This window comes from Suricata suricatta, chromosome 5 (genome assembly GCF_006229205.1).
Source record: "Suricata suricatta isolate VVHF042 chromosome 5, meerkat_22Aug2017_6uvM2_HiC, whole genome shotgun sequence".
NCBI classification, from domain to species: domain Eukaryota; kingdom Metazoa; phylum Chordata; class Mammalia; order Carnivora; family Herpestidae; genus Suricata; species Suricata suricatta.
In genome coordinates this window covers 29,504,928-29,520,340 of record NC_043704.1, presented here as the reverse complement: position 1 = coordinate 29,520,340, position 15,413 = coordinate 29,504,928, and the positions used below count along the sequence as shown (strand labels likewise).

Genomic DNA, 15,413 nt, shown 5'->3' with positions numbered 1-15,413 from the left:
GAGTGATTTAGAAAATCAGTGGTCTGTTTCTATGCCTGTTCCCTCCAAGGAAAGGGGGAGCTCTTTGGGGCACATCTCAAACCTGGTCTCTAATGTGCTCAATAAATATCTGTCAGCTGAATAACTGGTTAAAAATGCATCTGGAGGAAAAGGTTAATGAGTCTTAGGTGAGAAGTACAAATAAAATGAGATGGTTACTCGCAAGTGAGAAAAATTGCGTAAGGAATAGTGGAGAAGCAACTGCACTTGTCTGAAGAATTAACAGGCATTTGAACAGCTAAGCAGTGTAATTTCACATGTCTAACAAAGCCCTTACGTAAAGTTTTATCCCACTATATAAATATAAATTCCCTCCTCAAATTCTAATACAGGTGTCTGGCTCCTGCTTCCTCTCAGGCAGGTTTTGGTGTTTACAGTTCTGGTCTTGGAATAACGTGCCGCATGGGCTCTATTCTCCATGGCACAAGGAAGTTACAACTCCATGGCCATCGCTCCCCACTTCTGTTTTGGAGCCAGGACTGTTCTTTGCTCCTTTACCCACAGGTTGGAGTCAGTCTTTTAATGGGGAGACATCGCAAAGCTAACTGGGAGCTGCCTGGATTGCATAAGTCAGAGATTACTTTCCATGTAATACCGTCTGCTCTGAAATTTGTAAGAAGTTTCTAGAACTATTCATAGAAATATTTCTCTTTTTGGGTTGATCCCCAAAAATATACACAGTAGGAAATATAAGTGCCAGTACACAAATTAATTAATTTTTATTAAACATCTACTAGGTTCCTAGCATGCAAGGAGCTATGGGTATAGGAAATAACATAGAGAAAGATACAACTCTTGTATCAAGAAGTTATAATCTATACAAGAAATAAAAATGTCAGGGAAACCCTGACTTGATAGAATCAGCCTTGGTCTGCAGATAAGCTGATGTGGAAAACGCAGGCAAAATAAAATAAAATAAAATTTCCTTTACAACTTACAGCCCATTGACAAGTCCTAGAGACAGGCAGAGTGACATTCCTCTAGGAACTCAGCTGCCTTGATGATGACATTTTGCTAAGGGCAAGAGGTAATCTTAGGTTAACATTAGTCTGCCCACCCCAGGATCCTATGAGTCTACATTAACATATAAAAATTCTTTTGGAAACTTCCTTTATCTCTACCCCCCAAATCTATGCCAGCAGTCATTCACCAAGCATATGGCCCACTGATAAACATCTGAAGTGTCTCGTGATTGAGTTTTACTAAACAGTAATAAATGACCTTTTCCTAACAATAGCATAGTTAGCCTCCTAAAGGTCCTGGAAAGCTTCCTTCCAAAACTCCTTAGAGAATTAGGATATCCCAGTTCCCTCCCAACTTAATAATATATAATCAGTCACCTGTCATAACCCCAGTGCCACTTTTACTGTCCATGGGTCTTGTCCCCAGGCTTTAGTAAAACCACTTTTTTGCACTGAAGACATCTCAAGAATTGTTTCTTTGCTAATGGCTCTGAACCCCGACATTTCCACATCAAAGTGACTGCTTTGTTGTGATGTTCTGCTTTGTGACTAGCCATGTAAACTGGAAGGAGCCACGACACTTCTCTGTGCTTCTATGAAATGAGGATTTGGATCACAGGAATTCATTGTTCTTCTAATAAGTTTAGGGACATGAAGCTAGATAAGCATTTTCTTTCTCTACTTTATGTAAGCTCTTGGACCTCAGAAGAATATTAAGGAGAAAGTAGGAAGGAGCTACTATTGATCACAGATTATTAAAGCCTAAAGAGGTCTTTGTGTTCATCTAGTCCAATATGTTACTTTCAAAAGGAGAAAACTGAGGCACAGAAATGTGAATTTAGTAGCCTAAGAGCATAATGGTAGCTCTAGATCTCTTGATCAGGTTCTCTTGATTCTGTTTCTAATTCAGTTATTTCATAGTCCTCTCAAATGCATAGCTTCATTTCCATCTAGGAAGTCCTTTTTGGGCTCATCATGATTTGGGTTTTTTTTTTCCTATACCTCTTTGATATTTAACTTGTTATTAAAAACTTAGAAGGCATGGGAACCAGCAAGGGCAGAGTACATTAGTCTTTCAGGAAATAGAAGTAATATTTAAATATACTTTTTCATCACTTCTTCCTACCTAGAATAGCTATGATCCCTCAGGCAAAAAAAAAAAAAAAAGTTCTGTTGAGAAGAAAACTATTAGAGAACCTCAGATGTTAACTTTTAATTATCTTTGGGAAGAGAGTGTTGTAAAAGGATAGGCCTTGAAACTATCATATTCATACCTACATCAAGAAACATGATTTATTGAAAGTAGTTATTTGCCACAGAATCTGCAAGTTTATATTACACCTTAGGAAATAATAATCGAATAAATATGTGTAATTTAGCTTGCAGTGTTACCAAAGCAAGCCTAGAAAAAGAACTGTATAGAGGGCTTATAGTTTATTCAGGTCCATAACACTATGAGACTTGCTGATGTACATGAATGTCCTGGAAATTTTCCATACCTTTTAAAAGCATGTCCTTTCCCTGAACTTGTGTTTAGCAATGGCCAACAAGGAGAGGAAAGTGGTTAATGTGATCTGAGGATTTTAATACAAGAGACAATTGGCACACAAAGATACACTGTTCAACACTATAAAATTTTCCTTATCTCAGGAAAAATTGCTAAATTGGGGGGAATTTGTTTTACATTAAAAACATCCTTCTTTACAGGTACTGCTTGATGCTTAAGTTGGACAGCTTTTCAGTAATGACAAGTCTTTTTTATGTTTTCTAAAAACATTTCCATGTGGCAAATGTAATAAAGAACTATAGAAAACAATGTTCAATGCATTAAAATTATGGGGAAACAGATAGAAAAAATACTATAATTTGGAGAGAGATTTCCTACGATTTTGTTGGCAGTGGGTTTTACGGATCTTTTTTAAATTTTTTTAATCTATTTATTTTTGAGAGAGAGAGTGTGAGCGCGCAGGAAAGGAACAGAGAGAAGGGGAGACACAGAATCTGAAGCAGGCTCCAGGCTCTGAGCTGTCAGCACAGAGCCCAAAACAGGGCTCAAACTTGAAACTCATGAACCACAAGTTCATTATCTGAGCTATCTGAGTCAGAAGCTCAATGGCCTAACCAACTGAGCAACCCACGTTCCCCAGTTTTACATGTCTTCGATAGTGAGGGGGACTCCACCATTTAAAAGTTACCCTCTTTAGCATTAGAAAAAGAAGATTGATGTTAACATTCTTTTTAAAAAAATAAATTTAAAAAACTATACAAGGTGCCAAAATAGTGGAGAAAGGATCCATTTTCTCAATTATAATAATCATCAAGTTATCAAAGTATGCTGATTAATGTTTCATCAAATACATACATATAAAGATGAAAATATGTGCACAGGTGTGTGTGTGTGTGTGTATATATATACATACATATATGCATATACAAATATATATAGCACATATATATATGTTACGTATAGAGTGGAATCACTTCCCATCCCTCACTTTCTCCAGTCCCAACACATCATCCAAATCCAGAAGTTGATAGAAAATGAGTTAGAATCAAGGAAACGGCTTGTGAAGCCATCTAAACCTTAATCCCCCCACTGCCCTTCACTATTAGGTACACAATAGGCATCCTTTTCGAACATCCGATAGAATGTAAACTCAAACCAGATATATATTTGGAGTTGGGTAATATCTGGAATCATAGCACAGGATATTTTAGACTTAGTACTTATCCATGTAATCTCCTTACTGTTGACATTTACTTCAAAAACCCATGCACCTGGTATTAAGCAAAGGGCATTGGGTGGGGTTTGTAACGGAATAGAAAGGAATTTCAAGTTTTATTGTGAGGGTAGAGCCTTAAGGGGCATTAAAAGGAGTTTAGGGAGAGGATTCAAATGTTCATTGAACATCTTTTGGGGATAATATACATATGTTGTTTCATTTAATATTTTTAACAATCATAAGTTTTTCTCATCACCATTGTACACATAAGGAAACTGAGACACAGAGAATTTAAAGAAATCCAAAGTCAAAAGTTAAAACTTATATAAATGTAAAGCAAGTTTGGTTACTATAAGGTTCAAAGCTAAGCAGAAGTCCCATAAGTCCTATCTAGCCAAGGACCGAGAGGCAAGACATGGAAATACAAAATAGTTCAAGGGACTGAAGCTCATAGTGAGTGCCTGGATTTTATTTTGCCACTGGGTATAGCATGTGGAATTTTAGAGGATTAGGCCACATTTTCAGGTTTGTGTTACATTTTAATGATGTCAACTAGTACTTGGAGCTTGGCACAGTACAAGTTGCTAGATATGCTTATTAGCCATTTTTTGGAGTTGTCTAACTCTTTTTAAAATGAGAATAATGCTAAGAAATACCCAAATAACTCCTATCAACCTTTTAAAGTGGTCAAAATGGGAAAATATTTGTATATATTTAAGTTAGTTCATTCATAAAATTTATGTGTGAGAACCAGGCATATATTTTCCTTGTGTAAACTAAAAGTTAAAATGGCAACTGCTTAACCTCTTTTCCTTGTTTTATGAAGGGATAGATAGATAGATAGATAGATAGATAGATAGATAATTACTTTGTATACTAAAGTAAGATAATCATTCTGATTTTAATTTCATTTCACTAGAGACAAAGATATGGAGTTCATACTAACATTCAATATTTTTTTAACACCAGATAAAGCCACTGTTTATAATCTTCTATTAAAAAAAGAGCTTACATTTTTCTTCTATAACAAAGAGAGCTCTGCATTCTTTCTATCTGCAAAATGAGTTATAATATTGGAAAACTCCTCCATCTATAATGCCATAATATTATTAGGAGGCTCTAGTGGTTTTAAAATATGTTCATAAATTATTTTATATTGCTTTCTTCCAAAGGTGGGTCATAATGCCCCTCTCCTTAGTATAGGCTGGATTTAATAACTCATCTATAATAAATAGAATAAGGTATAAGTGATGGTGTATGACCTCTGAGACTAAGTCTTAAAAGACATTATGGTTCCCTTCTTACTCTGTGCCTTGGATCACTCATCCTGAGAGGCCAAATGCCACACTATGATCTACTCAAGCAGATATATGGAAAGCCCAACAAGATGAGAGACTAATTCCTTCAAACAGCTGTGAGCAAGGTGCACACACCCTTGGCTATATAGTTGGGAAAGGGAATTTGAAAACAGATCCATCAACCATAGGTAGCTTTTAGATGATATTTTGATTTCAGCCTCATGCGAGATCCTGAGCTAGAATCACCAGCTATCCCCAAACTCGCAACTCTGAAACTATGAGATAATACATGTGTGTTGTTTTAAACCCCTAATTTTGGGAGTAATTTGCTATTTAGGTATAGATAACTAAGATAGTTGCAAAATCATATAATGGACAAGGAAGTACTTGAAAGTAACATCAATGCATAAAAAGTTTGTTCATTTTTATATTACATCATACATGAAAACTATTTTTTTTTGGTTGACACTGCACATGCTATTTAAACAATCTGTCATTCTGGTGTCTTTTTTTTTTTTCCTGCCTTATAGCTTATTCACAACCTTTGTTTAGAACCACTCCAAATTTTGCTGATGAAAGCTAATGAAGGGCCTACCTCACCTGCTCATTAACAGATCATGGCATAACCTTAAAGTTCTTTCCCAGCCACCTATTGTCAAGGGACCTCAGTTAAGTACACTAAAAAGCATTCCCACTTTGATCCAATCTACATATTTTTCCAACAATGGTGTGCTGCACTGGATACAGTGTTAAGTGTGTATATAGTGGGTTGTATGTAGCCAAGAGGTTTTTGTGATTGTTGTTGTTGCTAATCCAGTTTTCATCTCAAGGACTAAATGACTAACTCTCAACTCTAGATACTGATTATACTGCAAGAGAATTGGAGGAGACTAGTCAAGATTGCACACTCAGAGCTGAGTCTAGACACCATCTAAATCTGTGGACAAGGTTTGGTTGAATATCTTAGAGCAATCAAGGTTCCAAACTAGCAAAAGTAGATTATACAAATAAAATGCATTCATGAGGAATACGTTCAGCTTGAGGAACAGAAAACACAATCACAGTGGCTTAAGTGTAAGTCTTACATTTCCCCACAACAAGAAGTCCCAGTATAGGCAGTCCAATGCAGATGCAGTAACTCCAGAATGTCACTGATGAATCAGGCTCCATGCCTTTTCCCCACCATTCTTAACATGCACCTTCGGCCTTATGACTGAAAGCGGCTAACTAAGCAGAAATGTGTCCCAGCTTCCAGCAGGGGGAGGGGCAAAGGGCAAAGCTTTCTTCTCATGAGGCTTTATTTTGTTTTGTTTTTTTTCCCCCTGAAAATAACCTACCCATCCACCCCACCCTTGCCTGGCATTTCTAGCTATAATTCATTGATCAGAATTGGATCCCATGACCACCCTAACTACAGGGGGAGCTGAGAATTCAAATACCTAGCCCCGCAGTCTCCATCTCAAAGGACATCAAAAAAGAAATTGGTCAAAATGGGTGTAAAGTGTTGTAAGCTTTAAAAAATTAAATCACTCAGCAACACTTTTTCCACTGAAGGAGCTTAGGGGAAAATGTTTTGGTGCAGTCCTGGGCAGGGGTGCTTGACAGTGCTTAGTATCACTAGCACTGAAAGTAATAAATGTTATCCCTCTTTTCTATCATGAATATGAATGATGCTCTGAAGGCTGAAAGCAACCTAAGAATTTACGTGAGAAATGAGGCATGAAACATTTTTGAAAATATATTAGCCCGAAGTCTGTATTACTGCATAGTTTATACCCTTTTCAATATGCTACAAAAGGTCTAAGCCATCAACTGAATGCTGCCAGAAAAGAACAAATAAGAACAAGGATACAAAAATAAATGCTGGGAGTCAAGTTACCCCAAGATGTTCTTTATGGTCGGGATAATGATCACAGTTACCAGACAGTCTGCTTTGCTTCAAACTTTCCCCATCAGCACTTGTCCTGCAAGCTGGGTTCTCCAGCAAGTTTATCCCAGGCCAAGTAGCCAGAAATATTCATGGAACTAAGTCAGTGTTGAACACAGCATTCCGTAAACACTTCCTGCCCCTACCTCCTGCCACTTCGTTTCTAGTATTTTCTTCTATGCCTGAGATCTTTCCTCTTATTTTGAGAACATGAAGAAAACATGTCTAGGTGAGTGTTTTCCTGATTGAAAATTCAGTTAATGTTAAAGCTTTCATTAGGAATGTTCTTATTGTCTAAAATATATTTTGCAGGCCTAGTCACATGATAAGCATAACTATGAATATGTTTTACATCTTATAAACTTTATCCCATGTTAATGATACTCAATAAAATTGCCAGTCATATAAAAATATTGACCCTGTTAAGATACTATTCATTATTTTTTAAGTTTATTTATTTATTTTGAGAGAGAAGAGAGAAAGAACATATGTGGAGGAGGAGTACAGAGAGATGGGAAGGAAGAGAGAGAATCCCAAGCAGGGTCCACACCATTAGTGTGAATCTTGATGAGGGACACAAACCCACGAACTGTGAGATCATGATCTGAGCTGAAATCAAGAGTCAGATGTTCAACCAACTGAGCCACCCAGGCGCCCCTTCATTATTTTAATATTTTTTACTTTTACGTGATCTTTAAATGCTCTATAATGAATATATACCATTCTCATAATTTAAAACAAAAATTAACTTCAGTTTTTCCATGAGGCTACTGTCTTCCCAGACCAGACATGAGCCAAGTTTGGGCTTGTGAAGTGAAATTGCATGGGGCATCATTTCGGTAGACAATTGCCTATCACCCGTCTGGATGCCATGGAGCCTCATGGTTCATGTACTCAGCATCATCAGGACACTCCTAAAAATACCTCTTCCTGGTCCCCAGGCATGATAATTCGTTTGGACAGGGGTGAGGCTCAGAAGTCTGAACTCTTAACAAGTATCCTGATTCTGATACAGACAGTCCCCAGGCTACATTTGGAGTCACATTGCTCTGATAAGTCATTTGCTCACCTGGTGAGAAGCCACAGTCTGTGCCAAGGTCCGTTCTTATGGGCATCACAGACAGACCAGTTTGCCCCTTCGCATAAGAGAATGTGTCCCTCTCTCTGCCCTGTCTTCCAAAGGGTAAACTGCTTTGACTTTTCCTCAGGCATAAGGAGTTAAAAGATTAACAAGTTGCATAACACTTCTTAATACTTAATGGTATCTCATTACAGGAAAATATTCTGTCATACAGAAAAATGTATTAGTTAATTAGTTAAGTTCAATTGAATGGCCACCATGAATATGAAGAAATATACTAAAGATAGATAAGACCACCCCTACTCTCCCAAATGAGAATTTCTAGATTAGATATCTCCTGTGCATCAGTCACTGCTTATGAATTTCCTCAACTGATCTCTAGTGATAAACTACACACTACAAGTGAATAGTGACTATTCTAGAAGGGTCATTTCTTAGCCAATGAAAATGCCAGAAAGATTGGCAAAGATTTACTTTGAACCCTTTTCTTCTAAAAACTTTTTACATAGTTTTCCTCATTCTAAGACATGGTTCTAGTTTCCTGCTAAAAACCTAAAGAAGGACTTCTCTTGGCACATCACATGTCTGGGAACTCTTACTGTAAATCAGCCTTCATTTTCTTCTGGCTATCAGGCAACATTTCACTTAGATACTGTATCTGAGGCCTCATCTAAATTTAGGAGAATGAGACTGCATATTTCAAAAATAATCTGCCAGCTACAGTTGTGAACATGTCAATCCCTTGCAAAAAGTAAAAAGAGGAGAAGGAGGAAGGGGAAGGGAGGAGCCTCCGGGGACAACAAGAGAATTTTTTAAGCATCTCCTCAATGCCAGCCATGATGCTAAGTGCTTTAATGAAGTACCTCACTTCATCCTCGTGTCAGCCATGAGATAAAAGTTCTTTATAGACCGGTTTTACAGATCATGAAAACTGAGGCAGAGAGAGATTAAGTAAATTGCCCCAAATCACAGGGGTACTAAGGCGCAAACTAAGATTCAGAGCTCTGTTTTCAGAGCTCTCCATGGTGCACTGCGGGAGTGCTCACTGGTTCAAGGTACTCAGGCAATGTGGTGTGGCCCCTTGGGAGCACAGAATTGTGACTCTGGCAGCATCGGAACAGCCCATGGAAACTGTGGTTGATCAAAAGTTATGGTCCCCTGTCTAATCCATCAGAGAGCCTCGGACTGTCTCAGATACCAGGCTGGATTGAGGAATGCAAGCTCTCTTTGCTCACCACATCTGCCCCTCACAATTCATATGCTGTATCCTGCCTTCCTATTGATCAACCTACTGCACCAAGGAAGGCCAGTTTTAACTTTTCTAACAAAACGATCAGAATGATGAAAGAGAATCTCATGGCTGTCAGGAAAATATCAAAAGTCAGTATGATGTTTGAGTTGGCCCTTCTGATGCATATACTGTTTTTCATTACAGGGTGAATAGCAACTCTTTGGCTGTTAATTAATGTCATATTATTATTCTTAGGGAGACCTGAGGTTCAGACATTCTTAATTGCCTGAACTCCTGGGCTAATTAATGCAATATATAAGGGATATGTCAGAAAAAAATGGTATGTGTTTTTATATCAAACATAAAAACATGAAGGACATGCCCCTCACTAAAGGTTGCCAGAAAGTTCTAAGCACTTAACATAGGTCTTGTCAGGGAAAAAACCCAGCATATTAATTTAACAGGCTTAGAGTTACTTATCAAAAGGCTGTAGAGCATGATGTTTTGCATAATCAAAATGGTTTATCAACTCAAGTTGTCATTGAATGTTTTCATTTATATTCCAATTCACAGAGAGATAAGCATATCAATTACAAAATAACCTACAATAACTAAATACAAAAAAGCTACAAGGCTAAGTATTTTACACCACATCTAGAATATTACAGAGTTCAATCACATGAGGACATTCACAAAACACCACACCAAGTGTTGATTGTTCACATTACCTGATAGGAAATGCCTTGTGGCCTTTTTCCTTGAAAAGTCTGTATGTTATCACTCAAAAGAAAATCATCTTCATTTAGATCTATGAAAAGAGATAATGTTATATATAGGTCATCAGAAATTACAGGATTTAAGACGTTTAAGTGCAATTTAACACATTATAGTTTTCTTTAGTCTGTTAAGGTACTACATTGTCTAGATCATAAATGTTCATTTTCTTAAAGATAGGTTATCCCTTGATCACAAGAAACAGATCAAAATAAAATGGAAATTTAACAACAACAAAAATGAAGAATGTCACTGGCCATCTGTGGATCTGAGCAAGCCATGGAACCTCTGTGAGACTCAGTTTCCCTTTCAGTAATAAAAGAGGAGCATACTAGCTACTAAAGGCACATCTAACTGCAACATGCTAGGATTCCATGAAGTTATCTCCTCACCTGCTTCTGTTAAACTATGCTTTCCACCTCTGGCATTTTGAGCTTCATTAGCTATGTCTTCTCAACAGGGATTGTTTGTTTTGAAATTGTTCTACGCATCATGCTTATGTAAAAGCTTTGGAATGTGGTATCTGTTAGCTATGAAACCTAGCAGCATTTCCCTTCCAGGTCCTGGAGAGGGGACTCCATTTATTTAAATCTGAAATGCACGTGTGCTAAAAGAAGGTTGCCCTCTAAACCTCACTTAATCCATGCCCCTTAGATGAAGAAACAGACCACAGAAACCTCCCGGCCACAAGGCCAGTGGCTGCCTCCCACCTTCGCTATTCACTTGCAATTACTGCTTCAGTTTCCCACTGTTCCTGTTCTCATATATCCTGGGGAGAAAGCGGCAGGCAAGACCTACCCTCCACACAGAGTAAAAAACACATCAAGTTGTCCTCCAAATCCCCATCTTGGCTCTCCTGAAAAGATAGTTTAAATTCCCAGCTCAGTCTCAGTGTTATTTGTATCACTAACAATATTTAAAATCAGAGTAACCACACAAGATTCCAGAAATTACTTATATTTTAAAATGAGCTGGTTTTTGTGAGCTGGCTCTTTGAAACAAGATCTTCCATTACAGTATCAGGATGTGAGAAGCAGTTCAGGCAACTTTTTTTCTTTTTTTAAGTTTTTGTATTCAGGTAAAAAAAAACCCCTCTGCTCTATTCCTTCATTCTCTTTTGTCTCTTCCCTTTTTGGACTCTTTTAATGTGAATTTTGGAGAACTTCCTCTGTGATTATCCTTCTGGGTATGGGGAAAAGGGTAGTAAAGTGGTCGTCCGTATTCTAGAATCCGGGAGCAGCACTGGAAGAGGCACAATGCATTTCCATTGCTTACATAACAATGCAAAGTAGGAAAATGAGTGATTCTGATGCTACTCTGGGGAGGGATCTCTATGACTCAGGATAATCCTGGAAGAGGTAGGGCCCCAGTGGAAGCTTGAAATGTGGATACAGTTTGGAAAGGTAGAAGAAAAGGAAAAATGACAAATGTAGCAGCAATGCTATGACCCCTAGAGTGTGGAATAACTGGAACACATTTAATTAAGTGTAGAGACTGAAACGGGTCAAGTGACAGGCAATTCTGAATATAGCGTAAGAGGACATAGGGCTAGAAAGGTTGTTATGGAATCTGGTCTGGATCACCCCATGGAAGAACCAAGGGGGACTCAGAGATCTTGGAAGGGAGGAGGCTTATTTTACTCTGGTAGGCTCAGAGATCATTCTCCAGAGGTCTGAGCCCAGAGCATTAGCAGAGGGAACGATTTATAGCCAGTTACTTCTGCAGCGTTCCTCATTAATCAGGGACAGTTGTTTCCTATTCTCCCTGTCGGCCATCTTAGGGCAGATTTTCTCTATCAGAGCAAATAAAGTAAAATTTTAATGGGTTTTGAGTGCCAGGTCAAGGAATTTGGACATAACCTACTAGACCAATGTTGCAAATATATCGGTGGGACTCAAATAAGTAACTTAACTAAATGAGGTGAATTTTGTCAAGGAGATAATGGAAGAAGCATGTGGTGAGCTGAAGAGTCACCATTGTGCTTGGCTTTCCCAACTGAAATCACCTCAGACTTTCAGCCCAGGATTGTCGGTTTCCCTCATGTTTTTCAAGAGGGTATAAATACATGGATATTAATGTAAAGTTTCCTGATTTTTAAAATACTGTATGATCCAAACAAGCTTTTTCTCAGAATCACTTCAGTTACACAGCTACCAGTATTTGGCCTCTGCTGCTGACAGAGGACCTTTGAGGGTCTTGGACTAAGGAAGAGACACCAGAAAAATGGTATTTTATTGAAGATTAGCCATTTGCTTTGTGGTCTGATACGTTTTATGTATTTGTAATCTCCCAAATATTACCCTACAAGAGACTATTTATGAAAACAAAAGCAATTTGGTCCTAAGTAGCGAAAGAGTTGCAATTAATGAATTAAGAAATATGCAGTTGTACTTTCCATAGATGGCCACCAAAAATATATCTCCTACCACATATTCTGCAATATGAACTTGGCATGCCTCCATCAAGAAACACAGTTCTTATTGAATTAAGCTGGTCTTAGTAACTCCTTGTGACAGGACAATGCAATAGAAATGATCCTTTGTAAGCCCCAGAACTAAGTCAGAAGGAGTCCTACAGTTTCTGCTTTGATCATTTGGGATGCTCACTCTCCAGACACTTCCTCCCATGATGTGTAAAGGTCCCTTTCATGTCCCTCCCTCTTGCAACCCAGCTCTTGGCCTGAAAGAAGCTTATGTCTCTTGGAGAGACCACATATTTTTCTCCAGTTGAGGGTCTCCACTGAGCACAGCCTTCAAGTTACCCCAGAACAGGTGCCAAGTGTAGAACTGAAAACGACTTTAGATGATTCCAGCCACCAGATATTTAAGTCCTCCCCAGTCAGGCAAGTCTTTTCAGAAAAAGCCTCAGATATCATAAAGCACTTGTCTTAAATGGATTCTTGACCCACAAAACACATTAGCCTAATAAAATGTCTGAGGCCCTTAAGTTTTGAGATAGTTTGGGGTGCCTGGGTAGCTCAGTCCATTATTTAACTCTTAATTTTAGCTGAAGTCATGCTCTCATGGTTCGTGAGTTTGAGCCCCATGTGGGACTCTACTCTGACAGTGCAGAGCCTACTTGGGATTCTGTCTCCCTTTCTTTCTTCCCCTCTCTCACTCTCCAAAATAAATAAATAAACAAATATTTTTATTTAAAAAATGTTGTGGGGTAGTCTGCAGCAACAAGATTATCAGAACATGCATAAACTACATAAGAGAGTTAGAAGCAACAGTGTACATAGGAGTGCACCATTCAACATAAACATTCAGACTCCAACTATCCCTCAAATGCAGCTGTGGGGAAGAAATGAGATTAGGGGGGTGCCTGGGTGGCTCAGTCGGTTAAGTGTCAGGCTTCGGCTCAGGTCATGATCTCACGGTTTGTGGGTTCCAGCCCACAGTTGGGTTGTGTGCTGAGAGCTAGCTCAGAGCCTGGAGCCTGCTTTAGATTCTCTATCTCCCTCTCTCTCTCTAACCCTCCTCTGCTCACCTTGTCTCTCAAAAATAAATAAAAAGCATTCAAAAATTTAAAAAAAAAGAAATGAGATTAGGTAAAAAAGCAATACTTCTAATCAGCTTTTAGGCGATTCTAATGAAGATATTTCTGACCATACTTAGACAACTATAATCCCAGTAAAAACTCCTCTAAAGAATTAAAGGCAAGGGCACCTGGGTGGCTCAGTCGGTTGAGTGTCTGACTTTGGTTCAGGTCATGATCTCATGATTAGTGGGTTCGAGCCCCACATCAGACTCTGTGCTGACAGCTAGCTCAGAGCCTGGAGCCTGCTTTGGATTCTGTGTCTCTCTCTCTGACCCTACCCTGCTCGCGCTGTCTCTCTCTGTCTCTCAAACATAAATAAAAAAATAAAAAATAAAAATAAAAAGAATCAAACGGACATTTATTTGTACAAAACATCAGGATGTTGAATGTTCTCATCACTCGATTCAGAAAGACCTCCTTGGAAATTATATGAGGCCTGCTCATAGCAGCTTTTGCTCAGGGAGTTTATTCCCACAGGATGAGCAAATAGATGTTCAGCTGTGAAATAAGGCTTCTCTGTGTCATTCCTCATGTAATCCAGTCTAACCAGAGTTAAATTACATGCTCTTGGGAAACAATTTTCTTAATTTATTTTTAAATGTTTATTTGTTTATTTTGAGAAGGGGCGAGGGGCAGAGAGAGAGAGAGAGAGAGAGAGAATCCCAACCAAGGTCCCCACTGTCAGCACGGAGCCTGATGTGTGGCTCAATCTCCCTAACAGTGTTTCATGACCTGAGCCAAAATCAAGACTCAGATACTTAACTTACTGAGTCACCCAGGCTCCCCAGGAAATAATTTTTAAATTAGATTGTGGTCTCTGTACATTAAACAGAATAATAAATACGTTTGTGACTTTATACATTTGCCATCTTGAAAATGAGGGTATCAAGCCAACAAAGAAAGAGAATTAATAAGGTTTGGAAAAATTAAGTCAAAATATTTATATGCTTACTCTGAAGAGGCTGGCCAAATAATAGTATTGACTAAAATTCAAGAAAGAAGGTTTCAGGGGAATGGTAATTCAAATGCTAAATTGGAAGGCCTTAACAGCATCCCTTCTCTACTAAGTTTCTTTTGATAAAGAATCTCATCAAAATCACATGTAAAGGGTATTTTTAAGATAATTTCACAGCAGTATGGGTGAAACTAATATTTCTTTCAATACTAACCATCTTTCTTGACCTTATCCAAGCCCTTACTTCCTTTACTAACAGGTCAATAGGTCAATAGGTCAATTTTTTGGGGCATATTTTCTGTTTTATGGAATAGTCTGTCATGGTTATGCTGTTTGAAAAATCTCTAAATATATTCTGTGTCCCTTTTACTATTTTAAAAAATTGCTTTGTTTTTATTGTTTGAACTTTCTGACATTAAATATAAAAACCTCGTTCTGGATCCTGTCTATATTTATATCAAAACTTGATCTTATGGAAAGTCTAATTCACAGATTTCAAAGTTTCTTCTTTTCAGACTTTTATTTTCTTTATAAAACTAAGGCCTCCCTTCCAAGTACTAACCAGTCCTGACCCTGCTTAGCTTCCGAGATCAGATGAGATTGGGCATGTTCAGGGTGATCTGATACAGAAGTGCTGATGCATAGGGGCACATGCACCCCGATGTTCATAGCGGCACTTTCAACAATAGCCAAATCATGGAAAGAGCCTAAATGTCCATCACCTGATGAATGGATCAAGAAGATGTGGTATATATATATATATACACACACATATATATATATACACATATATATATACATATATATATATACACGTATATATATATATGTGTATATATATATATGTGTATATATATATATACACACACACACACAATGGAGT

At 38.0% G+C, this 15,413-nt stretch overlaps 1 protein-coding gene across 1 annotated transcript in view; it reads right to left on the bottom strand.

Moving 5' to 3' along the window:
* LOC115291104 (putative uncharacterized protein ENSP00000383407) overlaps positions 1-15,413 on the bottom strand; it is a 55,800-nt gene that overhangs the window by 32,355 nt on the left and 8,032 nt on the right. Inside the window, exon 4 of the mRNA XM_029938686.1 lies at positions 9,990-10,069. Within this exon, the coding sequence (XP_029794546.1) occupies positions 9,990-10,069 (80 nt within the window). The remainder of the gene's footprint in view (positions 1-9,989; positions 10,070-15,413) is intronic.